The sequence below is a fragment of the Solea senegalensis genome, linkage group LG2, assembly GCF_019176455.1.
Source record: "Solea senegalensis isolate Sse05_10M linkage group LG2, IFAPA_SoseM_1, whole genome shotgun sequence".
In the NCBI taxonomy this organism is placed as follows: Eukaryota; Metazoa; Chordata; class Actinopteri; order Pleuronectiformes; family Soleidae; genus Solea; species Solea senegalensis.
The window spans coordinates 30,986,950-31,001,936 of record NC_058022.1 but is presented as its reverse complement, the minus strand read 5'-3'; the positions used below and the strand labels follow the sequence as shown (position 1 = coordinate 31,001,936).

General features: G+C 40.1%; 2 protein-coding genes across 5 annotated transcripts; one reads left to right on the top strand and one right to left on the bottom strand.

Moving 5' to 3' along the window:
* Positions 1-706: 706 nt before the first annotated feature.
* On the bottom strand, positions 707-9,156 carry LOC122765337 (NLR family CARD domain-containing protein 3-like). 4 transcript variants are annotated; one of them, XM_044019533.1, is made up of 13 exons: positions 9,087-9,156; positions 7,760-7,891; positions 7,561-7,674; positions 7,295-7,378; positions 7,002-7,124; positions 6,717-6,770; positions 5,987-6,065; positions 5,670-5,874; positions 3,082-4,888; positions 2,826-2,999; positions 2,548-2,721; positions 1,970-2,016; positions 707-1,879 (listed from the first exon to the last, which is right to left on the bottom strand). In XM_044019533.1, the coding sequence occupies exons 2-13, from the start codon at positions 7,849-7,851 to the stop codon at positions 1,290-1,292; spliced, it is 3,543 nt and encodes a 1,180-aa protein (XP_043875468.1). In that variant the 5' UTR covers positions 7,852-7,891; positions 9,087-9,156; the 3' UTR covers positions 707-1,289. The 4 variants fall into 4 exon arrangements, with proteins under 4 accessions (XP_043875468.1, XP_043875467.1, XP_043875469.1 ...); XM_044019532.1 differs by lacking the exon at positions 9,087-9,156 and adding an exon at positions 8,951-9,079; XM_044019534.1 differs by lacking the exon at positions 9,087-9,156 and adding an exon at positions 8,025-8,107.
* A 2,288-nt stretch (positions 9,157-11,444) lies between these two features.
* On the top strand, positions 11,445-14,942 carry LOC122761313 (dynein light chain Tctex-type 3-like). The gene is made up of 5 exons (XM_044016504.1): positions 11,445-11,609; positions 12,839-12,880; positions 13,490-13,613; positions 13,806-13,883; positions 14,428-14,942. The coding sequence occupies exons 1-5, from the start codon at positions 11,583-11,585 to the stop codon at positions 14,499-14,501; spliced, it is 345 nt and encodes a 114-aa protein (XP_043872439.1). The 5' UTR covers positions 11,445-11,582; the 3' UTR covers positions 14,502-14,942.
* The last annotated feature ends 45 nt before the right edge of the window (positions 14,943-14,987 follow it).

The following is a 14,987-nucleotide window of genomic DNA, read 5'->3' as shown; positions in this document are numbered from 1 at the left end:
TGCATCAAGCTCGTATGGAATCATATGATATTAGCTTTTCTGTCAGTCAGCCACGACGTTAGCAAACAGAGGATAGTTGAAGCACGGATTTTCATTTTTGGAATGCTTCAGTCGAGTTCGGGATGTTTAATCATCAAAGCCAATGGGTTTGAGGTATGGCCCTTCACTCACTCACTCACTCACTCACTCACACATCATTTTTCAATGGAATGAAGTAAACCTATTTTTTACCATGTTTTGCAACCAGGCTTCAACTGAATAATACCAGCTGTCAATCACACTGGTGTCCACTTTTTCCTCTAATTGGGAACATTATTTACAAATTTAACACCATTTCCTATGTACGAAGAGCTGAAACTAGATAGTTAGTGCAGTGACTTGTTTGTCAGTAGTGTTTACTGATGTTATAGATCAAGTCAAAGCTCATTTTACCACAGACTTCCTTTCATGGGGGTTTCTTTTTGCTACCAGCAGAGTTGCCCCCTAGTGGCTATTCAATATAATCTACCTTTTTATATTTACATAAGGTGAACTAGATCTATTTAGTGGCACAGGAGCACAGCACAGTATGGCTTAGTACCCATTCAACGTGGGAATAGTCATCGCTGCGTGGCACTGCGGTGACTTCGTTTTACACGCGACACACACACGAGTGAATAGTGACTTAGTCATGCCATAAGGTGAACTGTAGTTAGTTTTTCATAAGCAGTTATGGAGGCATAAGTCCGACCTTTCTGCCTTTTGATTGTCACGTGTAAACCTGTTGAGATGTTGAATGATTTCTGGTACGTGCAAAACGGAGATCAAGTCCGATGTGAAGGACAAAATTAGCACCGAGGCTCTCTAAGTGTCTTAAAATTTATTAAAAAGCCAATGGAAACAGAGCAAAATGCTCCGAGTTAAACGCCTATGATGAAGCCGGTGCCTGAGTTCTGAGATTCAGCTGCTTCCTTGAAGAGGAAAAGGGAAAGTGCAGAATGCTTGCTTTGCAACAGTACAGGAAAAGTAAGGCTGAATTTGCTGTCAAAGGACAGACTTGTGGATGGATTCGAGTTAAAATGGAACATTTTGTTCATTTCATACAAAATACCTGTGTCATTAAGTGGGGGTGTAGATTTTGGTCCGGTAGTGACATGGTAACGCCCCCTGGGCAGGATACGAAGCTGTTCACCTCTATAGATATGTGTGTGTGTATATATATACGAGACAACACCTAAATCAGGCAATATGTCGGTGAACTCGTCTCTTCAGCGACTATTTTCACCAACAAAACTAGTAAATTGTGTGAGCTACACTGCAGGCAGAGAGACCGAAGCACCAGACCAGCTCCAGAAGCCAAACCCAGCATAAAGAGTGTCGGTGAACGTAGTGTGGAAGGTGTGCAGGTGGATGAGCGAGTCAGAGGAGACGGCGAAGAAGGACAGCGTCCCCGCAGGACAGTCCACGAACACCGCTACTCTGTTCGGGCGAGTGAAGGAGGAGGTGACTGGGCTGGTCGTGAGCTCGTTGTCGTGATACGCGAGGTAACTGCCCTCAGAGCAGACGTGACGGTTATTGTGTGTGATCGTGCATCCCTCAACATCAGAGCAGTACAGAGCCCAGGACTGAGTGTTCCTCCCAAACCAACAGTCGTCGCCCTCTCCCTTGCGCACGATTCCTCTGTAGCTCACCGACACACAGGCGATGCCGCTCCAGTCGACCTCCCAGTAGCAACGACCGGTCAGAGCATTGGAGCACAGCAGCTGGGGCCGCTCGTCAAACCTCTCGGTGTGATCGGGATACCTCAGGGAGTCGTCCACGTATGTCACCGTCCTGGAGTCGTGAGACACTTGGAGGTTCGGGTTCAGTGTGTTAGTGTCAAAGGTGTGCTCAAGGAAATCTGACGGAGAGATAAGACGCGACAGGTGTTGATGAGGGATTTTCCATCGTTAAATCATAAAAAAAAAAAATCAAATCTAAAATCACTTACACTTCCTCAGACCTGGCCTCAACCAACGGACAGTGTCAGGCTCCAGCCTGAAAGAAGAGAGTTGTGTGTTTGACAGATTAGGAAGCGAATTAAGGGCAGAAATTGACATTTTTCTGTCCTAATTGGACCAAAACTGGAGGGAATAATGGCCAAACCTGACCTGAACCCAACATGGGTCCTAGATTTAGTCTGAGCCCAACAAATACCCGTCAGTCACAAGTACTTCATCTGAACACTTCAACTTTAACAGCCATGCAGGAAGCAGTTCTAGCATTTATTTATTTATTTATGGTTACAGCAAGCAACAAAGGTTGCATCCAAGAGGAAGCAGCTAATAACCCCATGAACACACAGGTACACACACTTTAAGAGTTATCACCGAGTCATAGCACAAAATAAGTTAATCATTCAAAAGCTCATAATAAAAACTTGTTTTTTTTGTTTGTTTTTTTTAAAAACTAACCATCAGGTCTCAGGGTGAGAGGAATCCCGATTATTTGTGTTATGTAAAATCTTTTCTATTTGGTCGTTTTGTAACCACTAAGGTAAATCAAAGTTTAACCCCTCAGAGTTTTTACCTCAGAGTCTCCAGTGCACAGTGAGGACTCTGTAGTCCCACGGACAGCAGCTGCATTCCAGAGTCCTCCAGGTTGTTGTTACTCAGGTCCAGGTCTCGCAGACTACAGGACTCGGAGCCGAGGACCGAGCCCAGAGCTTCACAGCTTCTCTCTGTGAGGTTGCAGCCGCTCAGACTGCAAAGATGACAGTGAACCAGACGCATGTTTACCTGTGATTGCCTTTTAATGTGAAGTCTGGAATTAAAGATTTGACAAAAAAAAACAGAATTTGGTCTAACCCGAGAGTCTCCAGTGCACAGTGTGGACTCTGCAGCCCAGCAGACAGCATCTTCACTCCAGAATCCTGCAGGTTGTTGTTGCTCAAGTCCAGCTCTCTCAAACTAGAGGACTTGGAGCTGAGGACTGAGGCCAGAGCCTCACAGCTTCTCTCTGAGAGGTTACAGCCACTCATTCTGGAGGGACAATGGTGAGGAATATAAGAAGAAAACTAATCTTGTTGGCATGATGAATACATAAAAAAACCTGAACACTTACAGAGCTTTGCTTGAAGCTTTGACCACGAGCAGCAGCCGGGGAAGAGCCTCCTCTGAAGCCGAGTACTTCTTCAAGTCAAACACATCCAGGTTTTTAGCGGATGACAGTAAGATGAAAGCCAGAGCTGACCACTGACCAGGAGACAGTTTGCACATGGAGAGACTTCCTGCTCTCAGGTACTGCTGGATCCCCTCCACGAGAGAACGATCGTTCACTTCATTCAGGCAGTGGAACAGGTTGATGCTCTTCTCTGCAGAGGGCGTCGCTTCGATCTTCTTCTTGATGTACTCGATTGTTTCCTGATAGGTCCACAAGCCACTTCCTGTCTGTGTCAGCAGCAGGCCTCGAAGGAGAGTCTGATTTGTTTCTACTGACAGACCCAAGAGGAAGCGGAGGAACAAGTCCAGGTGTCCATTAGGACTGTGTAAGGCCTCGTCCACAGCGCTCTGATAGAAGTGTGTCGTTGCAGACTCGTGTTTTCTTGCTTCAGGCATCTGGGAGTTTGATTTCTCCTGCAACATCAGATTAACTCCAGAATTAATGAAGGTCAGATGCACATGGAGAGCAGCCAAAAACTCCTGAACACTCAAATGGACGAAGCAGAACACCTTGTCCTGATACAGACCTTGCTCCTCTTTAAAGACCTGTGTGAACACTCCCGAGTACACGGAGGCTGCTGTGACATCGATGTCACAATCTCTCAGGTCCGATTCGTAGAAAATCAGGTTTCCTTTCTGCAGCTGCTCAAAAGCCAGTTTCCCGAGACACTTGATCATCTCCATGCTCTCTGGACTCCAGTGTGAGTCCGTCTCAGCTCCTCCGTCATACTTGACCACCTTCAGTTTGGACTGAACCACCAGGAAGTGGATGTACATCTCAGTCAGGGTCCTGGGAAGCTCTCCTACCGCTCTGCTTTTCAACACGTTCTCCAGAACTGTGGCAGTGATCCAGCAGAACACTGGGATGTGGCACATGATGTGGAGGCTGCGTGATATCTTTATGTGGGAGATGATCTCACTGGCCTGCTCCTCATTCTGAAACCTCTTCTTGAAGTACTCCTCTTTCTGTGGGTCTGTGAACCCTCTGACCTCCGTCACCATGTCAACACACTCAGCAGGGATCAGATTGGCTGCTGCGGGTCTTGTGGTTATCCAAAGACGTGCAGTGGGAAGCAGTTTCCCCCTGATGAGGTTTATCAGTAGCACGTCCACTGATGTGGACTCCGTCGCATTGGTCAGGATCTTTGTGTTACTGAAGTCCAGAGGGAGTCGACACTCGTCCAGACCGTCAAAGATGAATACCATCTGGAACTCTTCAAAACTCCAGATTCCTGCTTCTTTGGTTTCTGTAAAGAAGTGATGAATGAGTTTCACCAGGCTGTACTCTTCCCCCTTCAGCAGATTCAGCTCTCGGAAAGTGAACGGAAACATGAACTGTACATCTCTGTTGGCCTTGTCTTCGGCCCAGTCCAGAGTGAACTTCTGCGTCAAAACAGTTTTCCCGATGCCTGCCACTCCCTTGGTCATCATCGTTCTGACTGGTTCATCTCTTTCAGGTGAGGCGTGAAAGATGTCTTCTTGTTTGATGGTCGTCTCCGCTCGGTGCAGTTTCCTGGCGGCCGTTTCGATCTGTCGGACCTCGTGTTCCTCGTTGACCTCTCCGCTGCCTCCCTCTGTGATGTAGAGGTCTGTGTAGATCTGGTTCAGGAGGGTTGGGTTTCCTGCTTTAGTGATGCCCTCAAACACACACTGGTACTTCCTCTTCAGGTTAGATTTAAGTTTGCCTTGACAAAGCGGAGCACGGGATCCTGAAGGAACAAACGAGACAAGTCATCTATAAATATGTGCAGGGTTGCGTACTGAACTTTAATACTTCATCGTTCGATATCACATTTCAGAAAAGGAGTTAATCTTTATCATTTATTTTCACAACAAACGTTTTGATTCCACATGATCATTCAACGGGATTTAATAGAATACCAATCTGATTTCGAGTGTTTTTCTTCTATCATGGAGATAAAGATTCCTGGCTTGTCTGGTTGAATAATTATGGACATGTGAATTAGAATAAAGAAAATGATTAAAACTATGTGGTAAATCAGAAAACGCATGTCTCATTGAATATACAAAGGAACAGATTTGGAAAAATATGACAATATGATATTACAGTATGTTAAAATGTATAGATTAAACTATAATATGACGTTAGGAATCACAGCCTTTGTCAACAATCAAAAACCTGATAATGTGTTAATGAGACTTTCTTATCAGCATCAGTGAGCCACTAAGATTGCAGCATCCTGAATTTTATTGTTATCTCTTTTTTTTCACAATTTAATGTAATTGGTATCTAAATAGTATTGTTCAGAAATCAGTATCAAAGACCAGATATCGGTACCAATAACGGCTGCAGAGATAAATCAATTAATAGTTTCTGTTTTAAATAATCAAAAACAAGACGATTGAGAACATAGACAAATAACTAATGGATTAATCAAAGTGTGATCATTTAATGTCCGTAAAACATTATGTCTAATGATATAAGTAAGTTTCTGCATGACAAGAATTCTTTGGACGAAATCCTCCTACCACTCTCAAGACACTCAGCCAGCTCCTTCTGCTTCATCTTCCTCAAGAAGTCCAGTGTGATCTTCAGAAACGCCTCTCTGCTGCTCCCCCCATTTTCACCGTCAAGCACCTCCTCAACCTCACCCCCAAAGCATTCTGGACTCAGGATCTTCTTCATCCTCTTTAGCTCACTCTTCACAAATGCAACCATGTTGTCTTCCAGCATCTGGAATGGAACGGAACAACAAAATTATAGAGCAAAAATGATTATCAGAGCCACTCTGATGATTCACTGAAAGAGCAGCATGGCGGTTATCGTGAGCAGAAGCGGTACAGACCATAAACACAGAGTCCAGCTGTGTTTGAGGCAGCTGAGCAGACTGACCACTGGGAACCTCGGAGCACCCCCACTCAAATCTGTGGAGGAACAATGGGGAAAAAAGCTGATTGATGTTATTTAATTCCAAATCGCGCCATAATTTGTCTGCAATATGAAGTCAAAACTCACAACCTATGCTCTCAGCAATAACAAATAACTAGCTAATAACAGTGGCTGTGTCCAATGTGTTAGTTGCGATAGGAGGAGGAGGAAACATAACAGAGGCACAAACGCTGTTACCACAACTCGACCAAGAGTCATGTCACCATGGTTTTTAGCTGCACTTTGCAACAGTTACAGTAAGAGTAAAGGTGCCGGCATTGGGGAATTCAATCTGAGCCTGATGTCAGAAATTGTATCATATGAGTGTCTGACAGCAGTTCATTCATTGCACAACTAACAACCCTTAAAAGTGACTAATTTTAGGGTCGGACTGACTCAAAACTGTGGCAAATAATTGGCTTAAATTGTAATTGTACATTGTATGCAGGAAATGGAGGAAAATGTTTTAAAAATGTGAACTTGAAAGAGGAACTAATGCCCTTAGCATGAATAAATACACGCATTCCTGCTCAGTTTCACCAGCAGCTAAAGTCATCAGTCTGGGTTACCTCAGACCAGTGTGAATGGGTCTGATTGTAAATGTAAAAGACGATTAAGGAATGAAGAGGATTTATTTCTGACATCACCTTTGATGTTTCCAAGTTGGGACGTCGTCACTCACTGCAGGTTGTCCCGGCCTCCTAACATGTAAAGAAAAAACAAATTTCCTTACAGTACATCGCCTTTTTTCTTTTAAATGCATGTTTAAAACGACAAACAATCTTAACACATCATAGGCAGGAGATAAAGAAAGAGTAAAATAAGAAAGACGATTACAATGCTCATTTGAATAAATTCAGTTTGAGGGGGAACAATTACAACAACTGACCAGCGTTAGAAACGCAACTAAAATTGCAATTTTAAAGTCTTACTTTGTCGTCCTATTGGCAAAGAATATTGGTGGCTCCATAGATTTGTCGCTGTTTGCGGACACACAGCTGGGTTCAGGTTTAGGTTTGGGTCCAGATACAGATGATTCTGGTGTCAGACAAGTCCTGAATAAGCAGTCACAGTGAAAGTCAGTTCCTCTGTCTGCAACCTTAGTGCCCACGTCACCTTCTGCGACAAAAACACATGCCAAACAAGCACAACCAGTACTTGTTCCGTGTCTAATGTCTCTGTGTCACTTCAGACTGGTTACATTTAAAATTTAGTTAGAACTTACTTCTTTTTAGCAAAGAATATTGGTGGCTCCATAGATTGGACACTGTTTGAAGACACACCGCTGGATTCAGATGACAGATTAATCCTGAAAAGACAGACATAAGGGAAATTAAGTTTCTCTATTAACAACCACAGTGCTCACCTCACCCTCTGAGAACCATAGTTTTCAATAAATACCCACCTATTTGTCAAGTAAGATTTGTTCATAGTAATGACAAATGACGTAATTAAAAATATAGTCCATTTAAAAACATGGACAGAACTTACTTCTTTTTAGCAAAGAAAATAGGCAGGTCCATTGATGCGTCACTGTTTGAGGACACACAGCTGGGTTTAGGTTTATGTTTTCGTGGAGACACAAAGAAGTCTGGTCTCTGACTCCTACAAGAAAGAGACGGAGGGACATTCAGTTTGTCTAGCTACAACCTAAGAGCTGATTTTGAGTTGTGGACAGATTTCGTGTCACCTCTGGGCTTCGGTCTGGCTCTCGTGTTCCCCACACAGAGTAGGTTCAGAGGCAGGAGCTCCCTCCTCTCTATCCTCGCTCTGATTCATCATCCCGAGATGATCAGCTCACACATACTCTGCGTACATTCACCTGTGGATAGCACATCCGAATATAAATCATCCTTTCATCCAAAGCTCTGCAACATCAAATCAGTGCAAAAAAAGGGCAGAACAATTAATTGGATTAATTGCTTTACAATCATAGGGTTAGGGTTACACTTCACCTCTTTAACTTGTCATTCTTGCATTAAAGTAGTTCGTATTTTTGACAGTATAATGTGGGTGAAGGTCCATCTTGTTTTAAATCTATAACGCAGAAAACATTTTACTGAAATTTGTTTTTTAAAAAAGGAACTTCACTTGCAATATGTGTTAGATTAGCCACATTAAAAACAAAAACCAAATCATTCAGCACTAACAGAAAATAAACAACTACAAAAACACTATTTAAGGGTCAAATGAAGGGGAATTAATCGTGTCTAATTCTTACACTTTCATTAGCTGGTTCTCTAAAAACTAAGCTTGGCCTTCACATACCATAAGGAACGTCATTCTTTTTTGTTAACATTGTTAGCTTACACATATGAACGTGAAACGTACGCATTTGGGTTTATAACAGAAACATTAAATTACTAAAAAGTGGGTAAAAATGTAATAACCCTTCTGTCAATAGTTACACACTGGTCCTTGAAAAGCCAGACTTAGCTAGCCTATCACCAGATAATGACATTTTGGAACGGAATGGTTAAACAACAGACTACGTTATACTTGATTTGTTTAGACACTAAGCATCATATTGTTTAACACACGTTTGCAATATAATAACGTAAGCATTCCTTTGGATGCAGAGTTATAACATGTAATGGACTATATTATGCGTGTCACCATCCTGGAGAGCACTGACCACCACTGCTCCTCTCCAGCGGTAGTCCGGTCAGGCTCAATCCGCGTTGTGGCTCTGATAGGAGTCACGGACCTACAGCACTGCTGCTACTCCAAACCTCTCAAATACACTCACAACATGGCGGATATAATGGATTTAATGTCGGCTAACGTGGTCAGTTCACCCGTTGACCTTCCAGTTATGGCACAACAATACATTAATAACGCCACAAAAACATGACAGGTTAAAAAGTGGGTCGAAAATTACCTCTGCGCCAAAGCATCCGTTCAGCGTCAGGTTTAGCAACGCTAACAGCATTTTAACCAGAGAAAGTGGAAAAACAAACACTATGCACGAGGAAGTGACATAAACTTTCTTCGCTGTAAAAAATGTGTCTACTCACTGTCAAACGGCTCCCAAGACAGTCTAGCTGCAGACCTGCACTGTCAGGACCCTTCGTTGCAGACCTGCACTGTGAGGGCTCCTCGTCAGGACCAGAAGTTGATTCGAAGCCTTTCAAAATAAAAGCGACCATACCGGAAGCACGTATTTTTCGTTCCCATTGTTTCTTGGATCTTTATTTTATGTTTACAATGTAAATATGTTTATGTGTATCCATGTGTTTAATGAAAGAGATTTTTTTTAAAAACCTGTATATCTTTCCAGTTCAACTGTATAAGGTGAAAAAACTCAGGAAAATGTCAAGATAAAAAACGAACAAAAATATTTACATATTGATTTACTTGTTTTTTTTATAAAGGCATATCTTATGTTTGTTTGCAATTATAACACCTCATAATTCATTTAATAATTGCTTAATATTGTTTGTGCTACGTTCTTACCTTGTGCTGTTGGACCACATGGAGGGTGTGAGGGTTGATGATTTTAAATGAACTTAGCTTTGTGTATTCAAAGTGAATTACTGAACACCTAGTTACATGACCCAGATAACCAATATCTTCTAAGCTGTTTTTTTAATGATTTAATTATTAGTGTTTTAACAACAACAACAACTTTTTCCACAATTTTTACTTCTTTTTTTTTCTTGTACTCTTTGTAATCAGAGCATGCCAAGTACCCTCGTTTGTATTAAATTAAAATAAATAATAAATTTAAATAAATTTAAAAGGCTCAAGAATTAATTCTTTCTCTTCCTCATTCGGATCCATGGTGTCAAACAGCTTTCCACTACACTGTAAAAAATGGGAAGAAAGTAAACACTGTAAAAAAATACAAGGCAGTGAGGCATCACACTGTAAAAAGAAAGTATAAGGGAAGAAAGTAAACACTGTAAAAAATACAAGGCAGTGAGGCATCACACTGTAAAAAGAAAGTATAAGGGAAGAAAGTAAACACTGTAAAAAAAACACAAACACTGCCTTGATTTTTTATGGTGTGTTTTCACCAGCTCGACTTGCCTCACCTCTGCACGGTTAAGTTGTGGTTAAATTTCCACAAGGATAGTACCAGTGACGTGCAGTGAGGTTCATGACTGGGGAGGCACTGATTCCTCTGGAGTCGGATGTACAAATTAATATAAACCCAAAATAGAAGCCTATATTTAAATTTTGACCTTAACTGAAACATTTAGTTGTTTTTAAAAGCTTTTAATTATGCTTTAATCAATTCCATACTGTTCAACAATATGTTTATATAATATATAAACTGGTTTGTGACTGGATCAAGATGGTATAGGTAGATAAAGAGGATGACCATATGGAGTTTGATGACTGGACAGAGGACAGTGAGTTCAGCTCAGATTAAGAAAGGAGAGTAAATCTTAAGGGAGCGAGGAATTCAAATTCATTCTAAAACTTTGGAAAGGAAGATGAGCATATCAGTTTAGGACCAAACGGGAAATAAAAAAGGAGGTAAGGGAAGTGGAAATGGTTAAGATCGATGATAACCTGTAAGACAGAAGAACACAAAAAATAAAGCTTTACATATTGAAGATATTTGCAAAAAAAATTCTGGAATTCAGGAGTCTACACTTCATGAAATAATCCAAATTTAGATGTTTGAGTTTTCTCAGAAGAATTTTGATTGAAGCGCTAATGGGGAAAATGATGGAGGAAGCACAAAATATGATAAAGTAATTTGAATTAAAATTGGAGACCATTTTGTAATTCATTTGGAAGGGAGATCATGATAGACGATATCTAAGGGAATGGAGAATGGAATTGGCTTTTCTTTGTTTGCCGGGGAGAAGAGGGGACAGAACGTGGAATTTAATGAAAATTGAGGGACATATATTAATCACATCAGTTAAATCAGTTTTAGATTATGGCTGTGTGGTGTAAGGATCTGCAGCAAGCACATCCCAAAAAAATAAAGAGAGAGAAATTACAATATGAGGCTTTGATAATATGCATAATTTCAACATTAGCCCAAATAAACAACAAACACTATCAACAATACCTCCATGGATACTTCAAGATTCCACAGTAACCAAAGAATGCTGAGTTATAATCCATATGCAATACACAAACTTAAATCAACATTTAACATAGTTACAATCAGGTGCATCAAAAAAGTATCCAAAAAAGTAGAGTTTTTGTACCAGAGTTTATCGCATGTTATGTCAGTTTCTTAAAACAACAAAGCTGATTGAGAGGATGTAGATTAATATTTAGGTTTATAAAATAAAAGTAAGTAGATGAAGAAGGGGGATGAGGCAGCAGTTTGGTATTGCAGTTCCTCTACTATCCAGCAGATAGAGAACGCTCACCGGGGATCCGGCGCTCTTGTCGGCCGTCGTTGACTGTTTACATCCGACAGGAAGTCTCACACAGACAGCTTTGTGATTTTTTTTTTCTCTCCCACTAGCTTCGCGTTTTCTTCATTTTTAACATAGTAACAAAACACTTCTGCCACTTTTAACCGACTGTAATTCACGGGGATGGAGGAATACCAAAACGGCAACGAGGTTTGTACTCGAATCGCTCTATTTGTTATTATTTTTCATTTATCGGGGTGGCGATAGCCACTCCCTCACACTAATGTTAACCTATGCTATTATGCCACCAGACTCGTACTTTCTATTACTATATTACTAATTTATAGTATTTCTATATATACTAGCACAGAAGGTGCTTATCTTAGTATTATGTTTTTGTTAACTAACGTTAATATCCTGCATTAATCCTACACGGCTTTGACGCTGAGCTGCGTCTGTGTTAATGTCTATCAATAACTCATAACAGTTTAAAGCTATTATGTGTATATACTCAGTCTTGTGTAAAGTATTTAAAAGGGATACTTGAGTAAACGTACAAGTATCTTACCAGAAAATGACTTTGCTAGAAGTCGAAATCACTTTTTATAATGTTACTGAAGTAAAAGTCTTGTAGTATAAGACGTTTATTCTACTTAAGTATCAAAAGTAATTTTCTGATATAAAATGTACTAGAATGTTAGAAGTGAAAGTATTAAAAAAAGTGGATAAAATGTATCGGCTTAAAATTAAAAGTTGCTAAAGTAAAGTGTAATTTTGTACAGTAAGGAAATGTTTTTACTTTGTTACATTACAGCACTCTATTTACTGCAAATATCTTTAATTTTTTTTGTCTAAATAAACATTTCAGGTATACACAATTCTTTCTGAGATGTCACTTTGCCCATTAATTTGTTATTACAGATGTCTTTCATTTGATTGTAGATGTAGATGTAGATTGATCTTCACAGCTGAATTATGACTATCCACAATACAAATAATTACAATTTAATAATGACTAGTCATAATTCCAGGGGAATTGAAGGTATTGAGTATGAATTTGTAGATTAATTAAAATGGAATTTATAGATCGTCATGATTAATTTGTACAATTTACTGAAAGATATTGCTAATGAGAAACCATTATCTATTTGTAAACTCAAGGAACTTCTATGTGTCTGTTCATTGCATAACTGTCCAACACTTGACTTGATGGGCTTCAAACTTAGCAGGTGACTGAATGACAGGTGCACATGGGAAGAACGTTAATGTGGATATCTGAAATGTTATTTGGACTAGGAAGAAATTGAATTGACCATGTGAAATATATTTGTATGCAAACTAGCTAATAAGCTTGCCACACTGTTTTGTGTACGTGTGTGTGTGTGTGATATTTTTATAAAATGGTGCACTAACTCATAATATGTGATTTTCTTTTTTAGGGCTCCTTCAACTCAGAAGAGGCTGAAAATGTTGTCAAAGAGGTAATGTTGAACCATGGAGAACACATTTTTCCACTGTTGGACCATACTAACTACTTCCTAATCTTTATAAAAAGAGTCAAATATTTAGAAGTGTTACCTCTCAATTTCTCTCATATTTTTAAAGATATTACTTTGATGTTATACTTTAATATTACATTTTCCATTGTGCCTTGTTTCGTCATTTTCCAGTGGGTCACATTTAGGAGCACACACTGCACCTTTAAGCAGTGTTCCCAAGGGTCCTTGAAATCTTTGAAAGTTTTTGAAAACTGCCCTAAATAGACCTAGTTCATTGAAAGTGCTTGCATTTTGTGTAAGAAAGAAGTTTCCGACACCACCGACTGTTTCATGCACCCTGCGTTGTGTGATGTGTGTAGACTAGGCCTACGCACCACAAACGTCATAATTACGAGTCATAATTACTTGCGGTATTGACTACATTTCACTTGTGTTGCCGTGTTCAGGTTTTTTTTTATCAGTGATGTCCTTTGAAGTCCAGGACAGTGTTTGCTCTGTATTCTAACGTCCTCAGGGTTGAACAGCAGCATCTCGAGTGACTTCCACATGACTGTAAACCTCTGCAACACTGTGTTTGTGTGTTTGCCTCAGTGCATCGAGAACATTGTTGGTGCTGAAGACTACAGTCAGACTCAGGTGAACAAATGGACTGCTGGTATTGTGGAGCGCTGCCTCACACAGTTGGTCAAACAGGGGAAACCATACAAGTACATTGGTATGAATGAATTTGATCTTGTTTTAATAGTTTATTATTGTGCTCAAATATGCCAAGAATATGTTATTGGTAGTTTGTGGAGCTACTATCATCTGTTAAATTCAACCTTTATTTGTTCTTGTGGCTCAGAAACACACTTACAGAACACTAAATGTGATAAGAAATTATCTATGTCCTTGTCTGTCTGTATAGTGACGTGCGCTGTGATGCAGAAAACAGGAGCAGGACTTCACACGGCCAACTCCTGTTACTGGGACACCACCATGGACGGTAAAGAAGAATTTGTTTGCTTGATAGAGATTTCCACGCACGTCGGCAAACTATGGCCATGGCATCCCAGAGAGGATGTCATTCTTCTTTATTTGCATCATAGGCACACACTTTAAAACCCAAAATACATGCTTGGGCTGGTTTATCCATTCAGACTGCTGTAGAATCATACTGGTGCAAGATGGTGGCTTCCATAAACCAAAGTATCTAAGATAACCAAAATATATATTTTTTTATATATATATATACATAAACAGACTTATTTAAAATTTTCTGCCAATAAACCTTAAATATTACACACTGGTTCGTTAAAGAAATTGGTCACGTTATTATTCCATGTCCTCTGCAAAATATGTTTGACTGTGTCGGTGTTGTTAATGTTTTGTTGCCCACCACCTACCAACAACGTCTTAATTTGCTTGAAAACAACTGGATTAAGTTAAATAAATCATTGCACATCATATTTGAACTGCTCCTTCTTGGACCTGTTACAAAGATCAGTTTCTAAAAAAATCACCTCTCTTGATATTTGTGTCTTTTTTAGGGAGCTGTACAGTGAGATGGGAAAACCGCACCATGTACTGTGTGGTCAGTGTGTTTGCCGTCGCTGTCGTATAGGACACATACACACAAAAGAACACACCGATGACCAAAACAGCCACCAACACCTGAAGAAGAATGCAGTGTGTCCCTGTGAACAGCAGGGGGCCACCAAGTGCCACATCCAAACAGCGCTGTGTCGACCTGAAGAACAGAGACAAAACCCCCTGGATTTTCTTCAGATCTTTCAGCCCTCAGATCCAATGAATATCTAATCAATGTATTTATATTCTCACATCACTGCATTGGAATCTCTATTTATTACAGAAGGCTGTCATTATGCAGCAGCAGCAGCTGTGTGCAACACATTTACTTTGTTCCCTGTTTTCTGTTCCAAACATTGTGTCAGAGAAAGATTAAGCACTTTTGAGGAGCTGATTGCTGCAAGAAATAAACGATTGATTGATAGATGAGAAACCATAATTTCTTATGTACAAATAAAGGCAGATAAACAGTCAATGCAACTATTTTATCTTGTTCTTGAGACATTTAATGATTTTTGGT

Coding starts and splice junctions, on each gene's coding strand:
- LOC122765337 (XM_044019533.1), bottom strand. CDS start 7,851: ATGATGAATCAGAGCGAGGATAGAGAGGAGGGAGCTCCTGCCTCTGAA. Junction 4,889..5,669: donor GGCTGAGTGTCTTGAGAGTG/GTAGGAGGATTT, acceptor TTGTTCCTTCAG/GATCCCGTGCTCCGCTTTGT. Junction 2,722..2,825: donor TGTGCACTGGAGACTCTCGG/GTTAGACCAAAT, acceptor TCATCTTTGCAG/TCTGAGCGGCTGCAACCTCA.
- LOC122761313 (XM_044016504.1), top strand. CDS start 11,583: ATGGAGGAATACCAAAACGGCAACGAG. Junction 12,881..13,489: donor CTGAAAATGTTGTCAAAGAG/GTAATGTTGAAC, acceptor TGTTTGCCTCAG/TGCATCGAGAACATTGTTGG. Junction 13,614..13,805: donor GAAACCATACAAGTACATTG/GTATGAATGAAT, acceptor CTGTCTGTATAG/TGACGTGCGCTGTGATGCAG.